We start from the raw sequence: 13461 nt of genomic DNA, 5'->3' as shown, positions 1-13461 counted from the left end.
CAAGGATGTTCCGGCTAAACTGTGACATCTGGCCTTGCGGACACAACCACAGGTACATCTGTATCATACCAGATCCGTTCCTCAATTTTAAAGCCTATATTGATTCCTTGACCAAAACTGCCTTTTATCATTCGTGCAATATAGCTAAGGTGAGACCTCTATGAGATGCTGTTTCTAGTCATCTTGATTATTATAACCCTCTATTTACAGGCCTACCACAAGAAGCCATTGCAGGATCATTCAGAATGCTCTTTATTTTTTAAGTATAATATAATTTTAATGCTATATACCACTTATCTATTCCTTTCACTTTGTGTATTCATCTGTATTATATCTGTCTCTGAGGATCACTAAAGGTTTATCTTATCTCATCTTAGTATTAGTTAGTGTTTACCATTTTCAGAACATATCATCAATTCATTTACTGCGAATGAAATGAGAATGGCCATTTGTCTAATAAGTAGGCGTATTTAATAGTCTGTTTTAAGTCTGTTTTCCACCATCATTTGAGCAAAGATTCAACCTCCACTATTTTCAGAAAATGTAGGTGCTGTTCATTATTTCAACAGCAGATGGTGATAAGTACCAGTAAATTACCAGTTAAGACTAACTAGAATTCAATCAAGTCTGTTTCTATTGTTTACCCCACTTTCACTGATATGAATGGAGTGGACAAAATAATAGAAACACCCGTCAGTGTAATGCAATGCAGTTCAGCAGCACCACAAACTGGCCTAAATCCTCCAAAATTATCATTAAGTTGAATCAAAACCTCTCTAAAAGCTTCTACAAAAAATAAACGTTACAATACTGTTATATTTGACTGTATCAGTTGTAACAGTTGCACATAAACTGTACATGGGGAGTGTATTTGTGCCTAACTTAGGCTATTTTGCAATGTAATACCTCCCTTTCAACAGGGGGCGCTACTCTATTCCGTTTTGCCTTTTAACACAAGCCGATGTCTCCTTTCCTCTGCGAGGTGAAAGGACACACAGCAGAAAGCCGAGATGACAACACTAAGACCGTTCACCTGCGATGATTTATTTAAATTCAACAATATGTGAGTAAGGTCTTGTCGGTTTTAGTGTATGAATTTTATTAATTGACAGGCTGTCTTGCGTTTATGTGACAGAGTCATCTGCGCACCTTGTTCAGGTGTGCAGCAGCGTGGATGGACTGCTGGCTGGGAGGAACGCAGCCAAACTCCATTCAAAAATGGAGAATTTTGTAGTTTAATCGCCACGAGCAATATGTCAATGCCTGACTAAACACCTTGTTAATCGTTAGAACCCTCTGGGAAAATCGGCGCACATTTAATCAGTTAACTTACTGTCCTCTCAGTACAAAATGTAATTATTCTCCTACTCACAGTGGCTAGCTAGCTAACCTAGCTAGCATGTTAGCGAAAGATGACAAATGAAATTGACAGTGTTTTGTCAGGCACTGGTGCTTCGTGTTTACCGAAAAACCCTAATGAAATGAGTATAACTTTTAGTGATTTTTTTTAAAATGCTGATATTCACAAATAATGTTAAGTTAGGAAACGTCGACTGAGTGTGGTTCGTGTCACCGGTAAAGACTATTGACTCCAGGCATGAATGATAACGCAAAATATGAAATTAATGATCATAATAACTGATGTTTGTCTGTGTTTTGTCCCACAGCAACTTGGATCCATTGACAGAAACGGTATCCTTCATTTTAAGATAAACCTATCAGCTAGCCAAGCGTATTTTCATTTCTTACATTAAAAAATTACAAACTGTTTACATGTAACAGAAGTCTGTAGTTTTCTTTAACCTTTGACCTCCAGTATGGGATCCCGTTTTACCTCCAGTACCTTGCTCACTGGCCGGAGTACTTCATCGTTGCTGAGGCTCCTGGCGGTGAACTGATGGGCTACAGTAAGTTTATTGTTGTTGTTTTCAATATATATCAATGTTGTCGAGGATGGTTGAATGCTCAGAAAGATTGTCCTTAACAAGAGAATTTCACAGTTCAGCCCACGAATTAAACACTTTGTTTACAATACAAAAATCTACTCAAACTCCACTTGTGCTCCAGATGGGGTTACATCACAGTTAAGCTGCTGCTTCAATAGATTTTCCTCTTTTAAATTTTTATTTTACTGCATATTATGGTGCATATGCAACAGTGAGGTTAGTGACCAGCGTACTGTATGCAAACTGTCTACAAACACTTGGGAAACAATGTGACACAGTCTAATATGGCAACAACAATCAATGCTACAATGGCAATAACACTGTGACATTTGAAATTTAGCTCAGGTGTTCCCATGTCTCTTCTCATCTTCTACACCTTATGGTCTCACAGCTGACAGTGCGTATCAGAGCAAAAAACAACTGCCTGCAAAGTAAATATTTCTCCCTTCAGTACCATCTTGGTGTCAGTTGATACAATGACATGTTAAAAGTAAAGAGTCTCAATGAAAACATTAGTAACAAAGTTAAACATTTCATGTGTGTAGCCATTTTTCATGGAAGACATTAAACATGTCAATAGAGAGAGCCCAGGTGTGAAAAATACATCTAACGGCTGCTGATTTCAATTTATTTTCTATTTATTAGTGTCCAGGTATTATGCATGCTCACTCAAACTGTCATGGCTTACTGGACACTTGAATAAATTGTAGCCATGGTTACTGTTACATCTAACACCTGTGGCTCTCCCACATCTACTGACTGAAAATTGTGTTGTGAGAAAGCTATTGTTAATTACATTCAATAATTATATAAGTATATGGTTCTGTTCTTATCAAATTGTTCATTTAAAACTGTCATTGTTGCATATGAAAAAGTCCATGATACTCTGGAAATATTAGTTTATCAGTCTTACACAACAGCAACATATTTCACTTTATTACCACACTTTGATATGCTTTGCTTTGGTAAAATAAACTCTCAGTAATGCTTATTTGTATGTGACTCGTGTCTTGTTTCAGTCATGGGGAAGGCGGAAGGATCTGTGGCCCGGGAGGAGTGGCACGGTCACGTCACCGCTCTGTCTGTCGCCCCCGAGTTCAGAAGACTCGGCCTTGCAGCCAAACTTATGGAGATGCTGGAGGAGATCTCAGAAAGGTTCGTACCCTCATGGCTTTAAGTATACAACACATATTGGATAGTGAAGTCTTTATCTATTGCACTGGCCTGTTAATAATGTTAAAATAATAATAATGATAATCATGGAATTGCTGTGAGTTTGTTTTGAGAATCTCTTTGGATCCTTTTTCTAAATTTCAATTTTCTTTCTACATGTGTATATCAGGCTAAAGATATCAGACTTATATTGACTCTGCTGTGAATGTTCCACAGTTGTTGCCCAGGAAACATTCATGTCACACAATTTTTTTTATAAGGCTTAAGATTGACTCAGCATATGAGCACCCTTCCTTTTAATATTTTAATTCTGAAAGTCATCTTGTCTGATGAAGTAAAAGATGCTGTCTTGCTCTGTGAACAGAAGAGTTTTCTCCTCATCATGGAGGTGTTACTGTGACCTTTAACGTTGTCTTGCAGGAAGGGCGGATTCTTTGTGGATCTCTTCGTGCGAGTCTCCAACCAGGTGGCGGTGAACATGTACAAACGTCTGGGCTACAGTGTCTACAGGACGGTGATAGAGTATTACTCAGCCAGCAATGGAGAACCTGACGAAGACGCTTACGGTGAGATGAGTTATCGAAACTGAAACCAAATATTAAGAGAAAACAAGTACAAATTTTTCTTTAAATTTCAAGGTGTTCTGTCAAGCAAATCAGATTTTTCCCTCTAAAAACCTCCTGAAGGAGCAATACATGTTTTTGTAGACATTCGATGCTGGTTATTTTCAAAGCTGCAGTTTTTAGTTTATTGCTTCCTGTCAGCTGTTGGTTCAAGTTTTATTTTGGTTTAATGACCTTTGAGAGGTAATGTAGTTTAAAGTATAGATAGCTTTGCAAAAAAGCCTGTCTCTGTGGTGCATTCAGGTGCTGGTGTGAAGCTTCAGCTCTTGAGTCATCTGATAACAAAACACCCAAAAGCTGTGTTGCATCCAAGAATTGAGCTGTTGAAACCAAACCCAAATGACCAAAACTATTAAAAAATAGTTGTAATGACTGGCAACTTTTCACATTAAAAACAGCTGCTGTAGGTTTGCAAATTCTCAGATCATGGCCACAATAAAGCACGAGGCTGGCATTTTGGAGGGGGGGGGGGGGGCTTAATATAGGCATCAGATTGTTCTAAAATATTTGAAACATTTTTTCTTCTCAGATCATGGAGGATTTCTTTATCTGCTCTAGGCAGATTACTACAAATGTGAACATTATGTAGCCTACACTGCTACATGTAGCTATATGCTATGTCATTTTGGTTGCTAATTTCTTTCCAATTTTCGGACCACATTGCTACAGGAACATGTCTGGTTGTAAAAAATTTGGTCTAGAAACTTTAATTGGTGATTTTTTTTTTATGGTGGAAAGTGCTTCTATACTCCATCACAGTCATTCTCTAGCTGCAATGATGGTGCAGAGACATGCTGAGAGGGCAGCTACCAAAGACCTAGAAACGTTGACCAATCAGAGCAGACTGGGCTTTTTATAAAGGGGGGGCTTAAAAACAAAGGTGCTTAACTGAGCATTTCAGACAGGGTGACTGAATACAGGTGTTCCAGCACAACCAGTATGAGGAAGCTTTCTGACCATTAACGCACATAGACATGTCTGGTAAAAACCTAAAAATTAGCACAATACGTCCTCTTTTGAAGCCAAATGTTCAGTATGTAGAGCCCACTCAAATTACAAAATATTTTCTCACCTCCCTTTAGTGGCATCAATGCTTGCAGATAGTTTGGTTTTATTTGAAGATGTCTGACATGTTTGCTTACCTAATACAATAGAAGTGAATTAAATTTAGTTTTTGCTGCTCAGAGCATTAATATTTAAACACACGCATGGCTTTCCAGAAAGAAATGTCCATGTTAATTATGGATAATCAACAACAGTTTTCATTGGAACTTCTAAAGAAATTGTCTCTATGAAAACTTTTGACAGCCTTCTGTGGATTGGAACAAGGACAGTTTTTTGCAAAGATGAGGGTTTTTTTTGTTTGTTTGTTTTTTTTTAATTTTCAAAGCTTTGAGGACAGTCGAAATTTTGTCCACTAAATAACGCCACAACTATTTAGGGTGGTGTTTCTCCAGAACACACAGAGCTGTACAAGTGGAGACTTTGCTTGAAAAAAACTGACCATTTAAATTTCTTTTTTTCCTTGTTGCAGACATGAGGAAGGCTCTGTCCAGAGACACAGAGAAGAAGTCCATCATCCCGCTGCCACATCCTGTTAGACCAGAGGACATCGAATAACAGTAGACTGTGGCTCTCTGACACCCTGCTCTCTTCATCCTGATAATCAGATGTGAATTATATGTAATTTAAGGCCCTGCTCAGCTCCATTGTACATAGTTCAACTGTCACAGATTCACAGTCAGAGAGCCACACTGTACAAATTTTAATTTCTAAAACAATAAAATACTCAATTTCAAATCCTGTAAATTCCAAATGAACATTTTCGTAAGAAACAACACAACAAATGAGTTTGAATTGATGTATGTATAATGCAAAGAAACCGTGATCATACAATAAAGACTGCTCATGAGCTGGTTTTGTTGTTTTTGTAAAAAAAAAAAAAAAAAAGAAACAGATCAGTAGAAAAATTATTCCAGGATAAACGGCACCCTGAAAATCTGAGGGGAAACCTTCCTCCAAAACATCAATCTAATCTTTATCCTCATCTGTGCTCTTGCTCTCTTTCTTTCCACCTTCATCCTCATCATTACTGTCACTCTCACTACTACTGCTGCTGCTGCTGCTGCTATCATCATCATCATCTCGATCATCGTATGTCTGTTCTGTCTCCTGCTGTGTTTCAGTCACAGTGTTTCTGTCCAAGTCATTTTCTGGCAGGTTCTCAGTAGGAGCTGCAGGTTCATCAGACGATGGTGATGTCGTCTCTTTAGCCGCTTCGGGGGATTTTTCTGTACTTTTCTCAGGCTCGACCTCTACCTGCTGCCTCTTCCACATCTTTGCCATGGCCAGCAGTTTGAGGTTGGGCTGGTTGGCGGCGTCCTCTGGGAAGATGTAGTCGTAGTACTCCTCCCAACCTGCATCCGACTGAAAGAATCAGGACAGAAGATGGAGATTATGAGACTGTCATGTGACTGGACTGGCTGCAACTAATTATTTTGAGCAGCGGGTCATCAACATTTGAATTTGGCTACAGAGTTACACTGCTCTGTAACAAACCAGTAAGCTGGTCTAGTTCTTACCCCGTCCTCTGCCGTCAGCTTCCTCCTCTTCTTCACCTTCTCTGGCAGCAGCTTCCTGACTCTCTCCATGGTGCTGTCAGAGCCAAACTCCTTCTCAAAGTCTCTCCAGGACTCGAGCAGCATCAGCCGCTCCTCCTTCTCCTCACAGCTCCTCATGCTCTTGTTGGCCTCCTCGTAGATCTGCCGGCACTTCTGCAGCCTGTCGGGGCTGTCGATGGACAGCTCGAACTTGGCGTAGCTGATCCAAACCTGCATGAGAGTAGGGCAGAGGAGGGCGATGATAAAAAGTCAGAGCAGTAAATGTTTGGTTGATTGGTTAAGAAAAATTAGGACCAGTGTGAATTCAGATCTTAGTTGGGAAAGCTTTTCTTTTAAAAGCCATGATGCAGTTCTCACCTTGACATGTTGGGTGCGCTGCAGCAACCTTTTGTAAAGGTTTCTGGTGTTTCCAAACTCTTCCTGCTCGATCTCAAAGTCAATGTAGGACTTCCACAGCACCTGAAAACATTACAGACACATGATTTTTATGTGCAGACCAACCTGAGCCCTTTTAGCCTAATCTTATCAGTCTGAAACAAAGTTACAGACCCTCACCAAGAAAATGCTTTTCAGTCATGGAAGAAAGATGAGATTGACAGAAAAAAGAATGAATGGATGACAAAAACTGCAAATGATACCTCTGGCATGTCCAGTCGTGGCTGTCCGATGGCGAGTTCGAAGATGGCGCGCGCTCTGTCGATGTCTCCCAGAATCGTCTCCAGCTCTGAGAACTTTATCCAGGTGGTGCAGTTCTCCGGACTGAACTCAAGATATTTCTCGTACAGCTTCCTGCAGCGGTCGAACTCGCGCAGTTGCAGCTCCAGCTCGATGTAGCCCTTCAGCAGCTTGTTCTTTGGGCATTTACCGATCGCTGTGCCCTGAACAAGAGAAACAACGATGGGTGGAAATAACAGATGCAGTCAGACTGAGTTCACCTGCAGGAAGTGTTTGTAAAGTTTCCTGATTGTGCCTTTTAGTATTTTGAGAATTTGCTTCTAAATGTACTATTTTGCCTTATTTTAAACATTTTGGAAACTCATACCTGTTAAACTATAAACTATTTTTTTAACACTTTTGTGCCATTTCATAGCATGTGACAATTTTCCTCAAAATTAAAAACTAGGGAAGCCTGTGTACGTTGGCTGTTTGGTATTTATTGTAGCATCTCTTAAAAAATAGATTTAAACCTCGATGAAATGTAAACCTGGTTAAATAAAGGAAAATGTAGATGAAACAGCTAATACCAGAACGTGTTAGCCACTTATAAACCTTTAAATTAACTAAATAACACTGTTCTGCACGCTGTGTTGATCTACATGACAGGAGTACATTTTAAAAGCTCATCAGTTGTGATGACTCTTACCATGATCTTTCTGGCTCCCTGCAGGTTCTTCTGTCTGATCTCAAACTGAGCGCAGAGCAGCCAAATCTTAGCAAACGTAAACTGAAACAAAAACATGACGTAACATGATCACAATCTGGAAACAACAGTACCAAGACTTGTAGTGTTATATCAGCTATATCTGCATTGGGTTTTCAGTACAGTGACTGAATTACCTTTTTATGTGGGATGAGGTCCAGACAGGCCTGGTACACCTGCCTCGTTCTCTCAGGATCCTGACAAGAAAAGAACAAAAATGTTTCCAACGCCATAAGCACAGCTTTTTGTTAATTTGTTATTCTTTGAGATGGCATCTTAATTAATTATAAATAAGCTACTGAGACACACTGAGTCAGCAGGTCAGTCATCAGGCATCGGTCTCTTGAAGTGATCATGATGATGACTGTGAAATGTAGATAACCTCACCTTGACCTCCAGCTCTTCGTACAGTGCGTAGTTGATCCACAGGTAGATGTATCGTTTCCAGTGTCTCTTCTCCTGGATGGGGGGGATGTTGGCGATCGCTCTCTCGTAAACCTCTCTCACTGTGTCAGGGTCAGCGTCGTTCTCCACCAGGCGGAGGTAATCAAACCATGCATCATAGTTGTGTGGGTTTGCCTAACACAAACAGAATAACGTCAATGATGAGAACAGGAAGTAACTTTTTCCATTCGCTAATCACATAGACTGAAGAGAGAAGCTTCGGGCTGCTGTGGGCATGCTGCAGCAGACATGTCGCACCATGACCAGGTCCCATGTAATGTGGCCATAAGACTCAAGGACTAAAGCAGTGCCCTTACAAGAAAGAGAATATACCAGGGACCTTCTCAGAATAATCTGACGTAGCCTACTTTTGTAACACTTCTATAGTCTTAGTGATTTCATTCATTTATAAATGAAAATATTATTTGTTGAAGAAGCCCTCTGTAAAACAAATAAATACTTTTTTTTATATCATGATAATTTGATGATTCTGAAAACATGTTCAAAGACCACCTGGCTTAGTACTGTGAATCTCTGATCTAAATGTTAAACTGCATAAAAAGTAAATATTCGTGTGAATCAAAGACAAAGAGCAAGATTTTTTGTTAAAACCTGAATGTTGCCATATTGATTTTCCATGATAAATACCTTGACTTCCTCTTCATATTGGAATCTTCGTTTACTGACAATGACGTCCTCGATTCCCCTCCGGTCTCCAAACTTCTTCTCAAACATTGTGTAGAACTTGAACAGCTCCTGTGCCTGGTGTTTAGGGATTCTGTCCAAAGCATACTTATAGATCACCCGCACACGTTCAAACTGTAAAAGAAGGTGCACAAAACACAATGTCAAGCTAGCACCACAATCTAAGGACAGGGATACAAACATTTTTACTAACTCTCTGGTAGTACTGTCAAGATAAAGGAATTTATAACTCCAATACAATACCTTGAAAAATACTGATATTCAATGCCATTTTTGATACCCCCGAGAATGTTGGCATATCAAAATATAAATGTAACAAGGCTATATTTTAACAACAAAAACTCTTTTCTTGGTTACTGTCAAGAACAGCAAAATGACCATAGTAAACATTAATAATAAGAGAGCGTGAGTAAGTGAAGCTGGTGCCTGTGTACTGATACTGCTGACAATTAGTATTAAAAGGGTTTTAAATATTCTGAACACTTCTCTCCAGCTTAACAAGAAACCAAATGACTGAGGCTCTAATATGAAATGATTTAATCTGTTACAGGCTGGTTTTGTACTGTCCTTGGCTGCACAAACCTCTTTCTGTGTCTCCTCAAACTTGGCAAAGGCCACAAAGAGGTTTTCGTCCACATGTTCCTCTCCGAAGAACTCCACCGCCCTCTCATACACCTTCCTGCTGTGAGCGATGTAGCCGTGCTTCTCCTCAAAGCGAGCATACTTGATCCAGTTCTTCACTTCAGGGTGAACGATGACAAGTGCAGTGGAGTTAAGGAGGTTTCACACAAGTAACATGACAAAACACAAGAACTGTCACATAAACCACTGTGCACTGGCTTATCACCACAGCCTCCTCTCGGTGGATTAATCCTCAGAACACAAAACATAAAAATACCAACAAAAGGATATATCGCTCATAAATGGTGCGGGCTTTGTCCACTTCCTTGTAGCGCAGCTCAAAGTTGATGTAGGAGTGCCAGGCCTGCTCATCAGGCTCCCACTCCATCCAACGCTCAAACGCCTGCCTGCAGCCGGCAACGTTCCCCAGCATCTCCTCCATGTAGGTGTACTTATACCTTTTATAAGACAAAAAAAAAAAAAAAAAAAATTAACACAAGGTACATATTTGGATAGCCATGTAAAAACAGTGGAACACACACCAGAGATTTACCATCATAACTTTATGCTAAGTACACACTACACAAATCAGACCGATTCTAGCCCGACGCAGTGATGTACAGTGTCGGCTCGGATCTTGAACGACAATGTAGTGTGTTATACTAGAGGACGTTCCAACAGAAAGTCTAGCATGTTTCATTTTCTTTTTTGTTGTTCACGACTGCTCTCATCACAGCTGTCACTTTGACCAGTAGGAACAACTGTACTTCAACACCCTAGCTTTTTTAATATTTTCTCTAGGGATGTTACCACACAGAGTAAAAAGGGAAAAATTATGGTGTGAAACAGCAGAGGCACTTTATCAACCCCGGAGAGTACTGCCATTAGCATCAAGCTAGCAAAGAATGTTACCTCTTCATAATGGGGACGGACATAAAGTAAATAAATTAAAAAATAGTGGCTTTTATGTTCAACTGCAGAGGCTACAAGCTTCATTTGAAAGAGACTACTTTCTCAATGGGCAGCTATTTATTATTTCCTCGATATTTTATATTTTTACTTTTTATCCGCTCCAGTTGGCCTTGATAAAGTTAATGCATCACGCCATCATTTTAAACGCAACACTTCCTGTATCTGTTTCAAATTAAAAGTCCATTATAACTTTGGTTGCGAGAATCCCTTCATTTTCTAAATAGGCTTTAATTGTGAAACATTTGCAGGAACTTGTTGTGGAGGATTCAGTGACTTGTATGTTTGTGTACGGTACTTCAAATGTAGCTCCTGACATCTGGTGGCGCTTTTTACAACAGTAACATTTCTGCTGGCACATGAACAGACACAGTGACTGAAATAATAGTAATAATAATAAAAATAGGACAAGAATAACCCGATGACATCACCCACGTCGTGAAAGACAGTGATGATTGGTGTGGACCATCGTGTAGTGTGTCATGTCTGTCGGCCAAGTCACGGCATGATTTTATGACTCCACAATCGCCTAATATGACATATTTACTGTCAGAACTGACAGAAATGTTGTGTAGTGTGAACCAGGCATTACAGTCACATCAGGTATGAAGCTTTTCCAAGTTTTCCAAAGTGTTTTTTTCCTGTAATGTTAGCAGCTAATCACCAGTTTCCTAGCAACGCATACCAATTAAAGAATGAGAGGATACCTGGCTTTACACAGTGGCTCACCAAAATTCTACTTCCAAATATTATTAGTTTTGTTTGCTCCTTCATGAAATACATTCCACACCCAAATGTCATTCTTACCAGAACTGGTTGACTCGTGGGAGGATTGTGATGGCTCTGTCCCAGATGTTTCTGGCGTGGTTCACCTGCCGGCTCTTCATCTCCATCTCGGCATACTTCAGCCACAGAGTGATGTTGCGGTGATCGACGTCCAGCGCTCGCTCGTAAATGGAACGAGCCCTGAAACCAGAGGAAGCAGCGATAAGAGAAAACTAAATGGCAGAGACATCTGGGATTGCTGAAGGAAAATTAGGTTCACAGCTACAGGGCACAATACCTCTGGATCTCCTTCAGGCTTTCCTCCCATTGTGCGTATTTGATCCAGTTACTGATGACAGTGCGATTCTTTCTGATGTTGTCCTCAAACCCCTAAATGAAAAGCAGGCAATGGTTTGACAAGAAGTCAAAAAACTATTAAGTTGTCGGATAATCTTTTTCAGGGTGGTGCTTTTGTTCCTATTACATTATGGTTTACTCATGTTTCATTAAAGCCATAACATGTGTGTTTGAGCAAAAATAGGTCCTCAAATGAAAATATAATCACATGATCTTGTACCTCAAACTTTTAAATAAATTGTATGTTGCATTGGACGAGTACCGATGTTAAAATGTGAGTAGAAAACACTTTCTTCAAAGTCAAGGGTGAGATTTCACATTTCTGCTAACTGAAATTCGCCACATTGAAATCAGAACATGCCATAGGGGGAGAAGATGAGATGTGAGCACTTACCTTCCTCTTCCTGAGCTTATAATCATTCAGCTCTTCCTCATCAGTGATTTTCTGTTTTGGTGGTGGTGGCAGAAGTTCGAGCTCCCTCTCTTTGGCTTCCCTCAGCAGCTGCTCAGCAGTTATCTGAACCTCTGCGGGAGCTTTATTCTTCACCTGAAATACAAAAAGAACTTGTTTAACATGATTTTGCTTCTGGGGCGTCGGTGGCTTAGTGGCAGAGCAAATTTGAGTCAACACAAAACAGGAATTTAACAGAAAATGTTTGGTCAAGTCAACTGGGATCATTTTAGAGGTAACTGGGAGCAAATTATGACTATGTGTAGTACTGTACAAATATGGAAAGAAGAAAGGTGTACCTAATGTGATGCATATATGAGTGTTTATGCAGTAGGAGTAGATAATATTAAGCCGACAGAAATATCTAAATGCAGCTATAATGTAGGAACATATGCGACACAGAATTTAGGCTAATTCTAATATTTCTATGCACTATATTCAGGTACGACACCATCGCCATATACAAGGAGGTTAATTGTTTCCCTAGAGAGGGATAACTATCTGTCCTAAGCTGTGTGGAGCTCAACTCTTTATTCGAGACATAACTATAGAACTTTAATGGGAGACAATGCACTTTATGATGATGATATCTTCGTTTAAACAAATTGTTTTTCCACTACCATGGCATTTAAGGTGCATTATAATAGATGTGGGCATGGCTCCCTATGTATAAATAATTACTCATCCTCTTACTACTAGTACAACATGTACCATGCAACCAACTTAGTTTTTTGTTTTCGTTTTAAATATATTTGTGTAAGCCCATGTCTCAATAATGAGTGCAAAACATTTTCAAACGTGTCAAATGAGTTTCCAGAGAGGGGACACGCCAGTGTGTCACTCACAGACAAAAATCCAAACAACGCGTAGCATGGTTGAGGAACACAACAGCTAGTACAACCCTCGTTAGCTTAGATATGAAAGTCAATTTAGCGTTAGCTGTTGTCGAGCTTGTCTGGTTCCGGTCAGTCTGCCACCAATACTCTAGAATAGTTATTTAATGAATGCTGTACGTATTTATTAGGTAATTTAAAGCAAAGATGAACGCTATCTGACGCGATGTTCAATTGAACCTTAGCGCTAACTGTCTGTTAGCATTAGCTTAGCCGACGTCAGGAGCTCATGGCTGTTATAGTAAGTTTTGTTTTCTCACCTTAGCCACCTTCGGTATCCGCTGTTTGCCTGCCGCGGTGGACGCCATTTTTGCGGGCAGGTTTTAAACAAATAACTACGCTACCAAAATTACTTCAAACGTTTCACAACAACTACAAAACTATACACAGGTAACGAAACGTTATGGCCCCATCGAGCGCGAGCCGCCATGCCAGTACCCACAATGCCTTGCGAGTTGTCGCCCCAGCCACGG

The 13461-nt window shown here is 39.9% G+C and overlaps 3 protein-coding genes across 3 annotated transcripts in view; 2 read left to right on the top strand and 1 right to left on the bottom strand.

The window, feature by feature from the left end:
• The first annotated feature begins 946 nt into the window (after positions 1-946).
• Positions 947-5654, top strand: naa20 (N-alpha-acetyltransferase 20, NatB catalytic subunit). Its single transcript, XM_049590081.1, has 6 exons — positions 947-1063; positions 1668-1692; positions 1817-1907; positions 2966-3101; positions 3540-3685; positions 5277-5654. Exons 1-6 carry the CDS (start codon positions 1011-1013, stop codon positions 5360-5362), a joined length of 537 nt encoding a protein of 178 aa, XP_049446038.1. The 5' UTR covers positions 947-1010; the 3' UTR covers positions 5363-5654.
• A 114-nt stretch (positions 5655-5768) lies between these two features.
• On the bottom strand, positions 5769-13430 carry crnkl1 (crooked neck pre-mRNA splicing factor 1). The gene is made up of 14 exons (XM_049590080.1): positions 13249-13430; positions 12039-12191; positions 11586-11677; positions 11330-11488; positions 9845-10011; positions 9515-9693; positions 8876-9046; positions 8171-8362; positions 7921-7980; positions 7727-7807; positions 7002-7241; positions 6721-6822; positions 6325-6573; positions 5769-6169 (listed from the first exon to the last, which is right to left on the bottom strand). Exons 1-14 carry the CDS (start codon positions 13294-13296, stop codon positions 5774-5776), a joined length of 2289 nt encoding a protein of 762 aa, XP_049446037.1. The 5' UTR covers positions 13297-13430; the 3' UTR covers positions 5769-5773.
• The window catches only part of cfap61 (cilia and flagella associated protein 61), a 48839-nt gene continuing 48600 nt past the window's right edge, over positions 13223-13461 (top strand). The window contains exon 1 of the mRNA XM_049590078.1: positions 13223-13229. The gene's annotated coding sequence lies outside the window, so the exon portion shown is untranslated. The remainder of the gene's footprint in view (positions 13230-13461) is intronic.

The sequence above is a fragment of the Epinephelus fuscoguttatus genome, linkage group LG11 (assembly GCF_011397635.1).
Source record: "Epinephelus fuscoguttatus linkage group LG11, E.fuscoguttatus.final_Chr_v1".
Classification (NCBI taxonomy): domain Eukaryota; kingdom Metazoa; phylum Chordata; class Actinopteri; order Perciformes; family Serranidae; genus Epinephelus; species Epinephelus fuscoguttatus.
This window is presented reverse-complemented; position numbering and strand designations above follow the sequence as displayed.